At 44.9% G+C, this 7025-nt stretch overlaps 1 protein-coding gene across 1 annotated transcript in view; it reads right to left on the minus strand.

Moving 5' to 3' along the window:
* LOC137881891 (neural-cadherin-like) overlaps positions 1-2350 on the minus strand; it is a 77853-nt gene extending 75503 nt beyond the window's left edge. Inside the window, exon 1 of the mRNA XM_068724078.1 lies at positions 1193-2350. Within this exon, the coding sequence (XP_068580179.1) occupies positions 1193-2192 (1000 nt within the window). The 5' untranslated portion in view covers positions 2193-2350. The remainder of the gene's footprint in view (positions 1-1192) is intronic.
* Positions 2351-7025: the final 4675 nt, after the last annotated feature.

Here is a 7025-nt window from a genome sequence, read left to right on the forward strand (position 1 = left end):
GAGACAAGCAGAAGAAAGGCCTGTCCTCCCAGACTCGCGTCAGGATTCTGTCTGGAAAGCTGTAGTCGCAGGATAAAGAACATGCCATGCCTTTGATCAGGAGAGGAGATTTTCGCAGGTGAGAGCGGTAAAATGGTGGAAAGTATCTGGATATCTGTCAGGCTGGAGTGGCTTATTTCCGTTAAGCATCTGTGCAGAAAAAAAATAAATTCTTCTGACTATTTTTGCTCTCTCTGAAAAACCTCCAGACAGCCCATTGCAAGAGCGTGTCCCAATCAGGCATGCAATTACAATCTAGAGCATGCTGTGCAATGTAACAGAAGCAGGCAACTCGATTGCAAACAGCGCACACTGTTTCCTGCACACTGTTTCCTGCACACTGTTTCCTGCACACTGCGTAGCTCAATTACAAAGCAAATCATTTTAAATTCCTTGTTTTTGTTTTCTTGCTCTTAAGAAGTCTAACTTTTGGAGGAGCAAAACAAAACTTGAACATTCGATACGCACTAGTTTCACCTTTCCTCCAAGAATTTGAGAGGTTGCCTGGCAGTGGCAGTGCTATACTCAAATCCCTGGGACTAGAGAGTGAATGAGAGGAGGATTAGAGGGGTAATGCCTGTAGATGAGAGGGAGCGAGGGTCGCAGTGGTTTGCCACTCTGCAAGGATTAGCTCTGAAAACAACTTCACAGTTGCAAATTCTGTCAATCAAGGACATATACTGCAACCGGTTCACAAAGACATTTAAACATAAACTGGAAAAAAAAATCTTCTCCCTGCTACAAATGAGCTTGTAATATTCAGCCATAATTGAAATATCTCATGCATATCATAATAAATTGGACACATTTTGAAATACTTTTTTTTTGTTATGTATTGCATTGTTAGAGCTCATATTTCAGATATGTGGCTGGGTGGATGATAATGAGGCACACCTGTGGAATGATCCTGTGCTGCAGCTACACTGACAGCCCTGGATATGATGGATATGTCAGGCCTGTTGAGGGGCTCCACTGATGACTGATGATGTGTGTCCAGATGGCAGAACAGTTTTACCATGTGCATGTAATGTGCAGAATGCCATTAAAATAGGGCATCATCCCCACAATGCAAATATAATTCCTTGGGAAAGGGGGGGGGGGGGGGTGTACATGACCTCACTTTAGTGCGGATTAATGGAGGAATAATACACACCTCGTTTATCCTGAATCTTAACAGTGAGTTCCAGGAAAGGCTCTGTCTCCCTATCCAACCTCCTGCTTATCGTGATATCTCCGCTCTCGCGCCCCACGGTGACCGGAGAGCTCTCTGACTCCGGGTAAACCAACTCGTAGGCGGCTGACGAAAACCTGGTGGGACTCAGGCTCGTTATGACTGAGCCGATGCTGGCGTCTTCAGACACGTTGAGGGAAACCACTGTGCCAGGGTCAAGTAGAGCCCTCGGCGACCGTCCCCCCCTCCCTGACCCCGCTACTTCAGCGGCACGCGTCGCCCACCGCTGTGGAGCAACAGTAACCACTACACCTTTACTGGTCAGAGGGGGCCACCCGTGATCTCTGGCAAACACATAGAATTTGACTTTAGAGGGGAGCCCCAGAATAGAGTCAACCAGTAAAACTTCCCCTGTTTTCGGGACAACGTAGAAACTGCCATTTTTGGGGATGGAAATGTATGTCAACTCCGCGTTATTGCCGCTGTCTGCGTCGACAGCCTCCAGCCTGTAAACCACGCTACGGAGAGCCGTGGTGTCATCTAAAGTTATGTGAACGGCGTCCGCGCCGCGAAAGGTCGGCTCGTGATCGTTGGTGTCCAAAACGTCCACTTTCACCGACGCGACCTCGAAGACGACGGACTCCGACGCGCAGGTCTGGCAACACAGACCAAGGCTCAGCAGGTATTCTGAGCGAGCCTCTCTGTCTAAAACCCTGGAAGTTTTGAGCATTATATTCCCCCGCTTGTGGTGGGCGAAGACGCGGAAATCGTCGCTGTCGTTTCCGTACAGTTTGAAGTGCATCCCGGAGATTGGGCACCATTTTTGCGCGTCGATGCGCCTCACCGGAATGCTCAGTCCGTTTACTTTAGAAGCCGACGGGGAGTTCTCAAAAACATGCCCGTGAAAGAAAGGCAGTCGCTCCCGTGTTTGATGTCCAGCAGCCGGCGTCAGAAGGCAGCATAACAAAACACCCCAAATCATGTTGGTGGCAAGTTATGTGCCCCTCAGGGGGGGTTGGTGGAAAATCATTAAAACAGAAAAGAGAAACACTTGAGAAACATTTCCTTCATAGTTATCCACGTCATGATCCTTCCAGGAGAACCCCCCATCAACTTAGAGCTTGTTCATCCTAAAGGAGATCAGTCTCCTGTCTCCATGCAGCACGGCTGCGTGCAGGCAGTCCACAGCGCTGCAGGCAGTTGGCTGTATTCGTATCCAGCGTTCAGCACCAGAGCACCGGACAGCGCCAAGCGCGGGGGCGTGGCGGCGCACTGGGGACGGAGCTCCACGGTGAACCCCACCCTGTGTGCTGGTCAGGAGGGTCCCCGCCTCAAACCTCTCCGCTGAGCCTGTGCACACGCAGCAAGAGCCTCCCCAGCTGTAGAACACCGGCTGCCACAAATCCGCTCTCAGCGGGAAGAGATGGGGACAGGGAGAAAATCACTCATCCTTCCTGTCCAGAGAAAGTCGAGTAAACACACAGGCTATCCCTCATTCCGACGCTCGGGCAGGAAACAAATACTGGCTCCGGTGAAGTAGTCAGGGCTGCCTTGCTCAAGAACACTTCTACAGTTGTTGTTGAAGGAGGAATTACTGGTGCACTGCACACTCATCGTCTCCCTGCCTGTCTGAGGAAATGGATCCACGAGCTAAATCCCTCTTTAAACTTTAGGTTACAGTTCTTTCAATGTTTCTGCATTTCTGCAATCACATGTTCACACAATCACGTTTCATTTAAGATTGAAAAAAATAAAATAAAATCTGGAAAATGTATACATTTAAATGAAATTGCTGGGATCTGGGCTGTTAAACTGTGTAAACATGATGATTTAAGACTCCATTTGTCTTTGCAGCCAGTGTTATGTGCACACCAGAGTTCACATTAACATTGTCACCCTGATTGCTGTTCCTTTCCTTTCCCACTCCGCTAGACTGCCGAGCACCCAGAGCACTCTAAACCTAATCTGTAGGTGTCTGCTGCTAATTCCCACAGACGGAACATTTCCAATTCCCCTCACTTCTCTGACAAGTCAGAAGACAAAATATTACACGGACAGCAAGGCTAGGAATTGTCAAAAGATGAGGAAATAATGGGCTAGAGAGCCCGGCTGTAAACTCCCATGTCATATCAACCTTTACTTTAGACGTGCATGGATCAATATTCATATGCATTGAGGGTGTGATGTTGGACTGGGCCGGTAATTCAATGTCGTTCCTCCGCTCACACATTGACTACATCTGTATTCAGTTTGGAAACTCATCAAAGCTCCTGTTGAAAGATCCTTATCAATTTGCAACCCCAATCCATCACTGCAATTTTACCCGAAACCACTCTCCGCAGTAAACTGTTCTTTTCAGGCAATAACTCCGGTAACTGGCGGTGAGCCCCCAGACAATTTTGAATCACAGCCTGCAGCTGGAGCACAAAGCTCATATTGGTTGATCGCTTACATGGTGCAAGCAAGCTGTGGGCTGTGTCCCCATAACACATGAGCCACACTCTGGTGTTTTCAAGATCTTTGACCCCAGGAAGGAAAGGCAGCTCAAAATATGTCCACCAAAATATGACAGGGTGTGAGGCTAGTAGATGGGAAATGACCAAATGTAACATTTAAGGTGAAATTGTGAAATCGAAAATAGACTGTCTGATCTGTCTGAGGGGACCCTGCGTCCTCCATTCTGCTCTGTAACTTCTCTTTGAACTTCCTAAGTGCGTTCATGAATGCAAATCAAAATCCTGTCTTTTATCATGTTGTCTCACATGGTGAAATTCACCGTGACCGCCAGCATGGCAGATAGCTGTAGCAAAGGCTAATTCAATCACGGGGGCCAGGCCAGAGTGTGAGGGATAGTTTACTTGAGGGTTGCAGCAGTCATCCACTGAGATGAAACGCCAACATACACTACATAAGAACAACAAAGCTGTAATGAATCTTTTTTTTTTTTAAATCATGAAACGGTCTCATCATCCATCTTCTCCACCAGATAACTGAGAGCTGCAGGGCATTAAAGGAAAAACATCTAGCTGAAGAAAGCGGCCGACGAACATTAGAATGCTTCATGCTTACTTAATGAATAATTGACTGAATCCATTCCCTTCACTCAAACAGAGGCAGACATAACCTCTGAAGGCCAGTGTTGAGGCCTGGTAGCATTTGAAACGTTCTACCTTTACTCGTGTGCTCCTTGTCGACAAGGGATGATGGGATGGGGGGGGGGAATGAAGGTCCCATACTGCAGCTCTCCTGTTCTGTAAGTTGCAGGTTGTCGATCATTATTCCTGGAAAAGCTAGGTTGAAAAAAAAAAAAAAAAGAACAGGAAATGATGGAAGGTAGTGTTAAGAGGAATTGGCACTAACATCAGCTAATAGGCAGTTTATGCTACAGAGTAAGTAGAGTTTAAAATAGAATGTTCAAAAGTCAATGAAATAATTGTCTGAAACAGGCAGGTTTATTAAAGAATGACAGGGCAATTAATATGGATGACTAAGCATCCAGCTCTCTGGTTGCTATTCATCTGTGAACATTTATAGTGAACATTTAAGGAAACCTTACACCACATGTTCCCCTGGATGAGCTGCAAAGAGCCATTTATGGAAACACCATGACAGCTCTGTAGTGCCTTTCATTGTAGTGTTGTATATGAGCCCCTCAGGACATTTTCGCTCATCACAACCTGACGGCAAAAAGCATTTAGGAGGAGCAGGATAAATATAAAGACATTTCCCTCATGTATTAGGTACGGCTAATTAGATTTGATCTGTGATCCCCTTAAGGCTCCTACCTCCTACTGTAGTATTTAAGCTGTGCTGTAGAAACCAAAACTGTTTATGAATAGAGGTATTAATTATGGAGCAACGTGTGAAACCAGGTTCAGAATTTCCCTTCACTACTAATAATGCAATGCAGGTAACATCTGGTTTTGAAAATGTCAGCTGTGCGGAAAAACAGCAACAAAACCAAACCATCTAATTACCGAGCGTCTCTTTAGCCTTTTCTTAGAATGCCACAGCTGACGGTTGTTCATTAAAAGACTCGGAAAGTACAACAAAATGAGAAAAGCAGCCACTTTGAAGGACAAAGCCCCAAAACAATTTAATGTTTAATGCATGGCCTGTTGTTATAATAGAATCCAAATGTGTAAACTTCAGGGCCACGTCTTTGTCTGAAGAGCGCTTTATTATATCTATTCTGATCCTGATTGGTGGAGCCCGGGGCTGCCACAGAGATTAGCACATTGATAAATGTCCATTGATTTGAACAATTACGGCTTTCTATCGGCACATCAAAAGATTTCTCACAGGATCAAAGGACACAGGAGATGGTCATTGAAAAATAAAAGAAAATGAAAATTAGCACAGCTCGGAGTCCCACTGGCTCTGACGATCTAAGGGGTGAGATGTTTTTTTGTTTTTTTGAAAGAGGCAGTGATGATGTTCTCTTTGAAACACAGTTTAGAGAGTGAGAACATAACCCCGAACGCATAATGAACCTCTTCAATGCTTCTCTCAGTAAATTATCCCAGCAAGCCATTAGGCAGGTTTCCATTACTCGGCCAGTTCAAGGCTATGAACTAATAGTGTAAATTCAATAATGTGATATTTATGAAGATGAGAGGATTATGAGGGACCCATTTGGGGGAGAATTCGAAAAAATACTGAAGGCTTCCCGAGCCAAGCAGACTTAATCATGTCTTCAGCTGTGGCGGTCAACTCTAATCATTTACACATGGGACCAAAATAACACAGCTCCACCCCCCCATTAATAACGATCTTCATCATCTCGTCTTACATTCAGACCTTCTCAGCCTCCATTTCTCTTTGTAAATCTGTGAGAACTGTCAGCGATGACTCAGTGTCAGAGAGATTAAAATAGATTAGGGATATTCCCTTCTGTTTTAGAAACCCTGCCTCATTCCTTAACTTCTTCTAACTCTGTGAACTCTGTTAAGTGGCTTCTTAATAAGAGTACGTCTAAATGGACCTAGTGTTCATATATCATACATTGGTGCCCTCCAATAGAGGTCCCTTATCCAGGAGAAGCGCCCTGTGGTTAATCATCACTGTTGTCCAGGGGAGAAAGCCTTGACACTGTCAGTTTAGGAGCCGCTTTCCAGCAGGACCAATCATTCACAGAATAATGAGGGGGTTTTAACCAGCTCCCAGGAACAGTCATTCCACATAGCCTGCTTCTGAATAGGAGAGTTACAAAATAAAAGCTACTGAATACTGGCCAAAATGAATGTGTGCACTTTGAGTGAATCTCCTTATACGGTGATTCATCTTGTGCTGGAAATATAATCTGTCAACGGTTTACCTGTGTGAGAGATATAATGTTAGCCTTATAGCCTGTTGACAACTTTCAAGTGACCAGATAACGTTACAGTTTGGGCCATTTCTGTGCATTTATAAACATGAGTAAACTAGCATATGTTGGTCACTGGTGTAACATGAATGTAGTTCGTCCTGGAGGCTGTGAAACCTTCTTTTTACCTTCTTTTCTCCATCTTTGTCCCACGCATCGTTCCTCTTTCCAGCCTGCCAAATATATTGAAGCAGTGATGTCTCTATCCTCCATTACTGTTTCCTCTTGGTGCAGTGAAGGATCTCTGGCGACCTCACACGTCTTTTTACAGTACTGCAGTGTTGTAAATCGTATGACTGAGGGCAAAGTTAAAGTGAACATTAGAAAATATATGTAATTGGGTTTTAGATAAAACTACACCACACAGACCGCTGGAAAATTAAGATTAGTGTACTATTTAATTCATAATATACTGAGTCTAACTGCAACATGCAATGTGAAGTAGAGAAA

The sequence above is a fragment of the Cebidichthys violaceus genome, unplaced genomic scaffold (genome assembly GCF_023349555.1).
Source record: "Cebidichthys violaceus isolate CVI_PGR_0920_01 unplaced genomic scaffold, fCebVio1.0.p SCAF_3, whole genome shotgun sequence".
In the NCBI taxonomy this organism is placed as follows: domain Eukaryota; kingdom Metazoa; phylum Chordata; class Actinopteri; order Perciformes; family Stichaeidae; genus Cebidichthys; species Cebidichthys violaceus.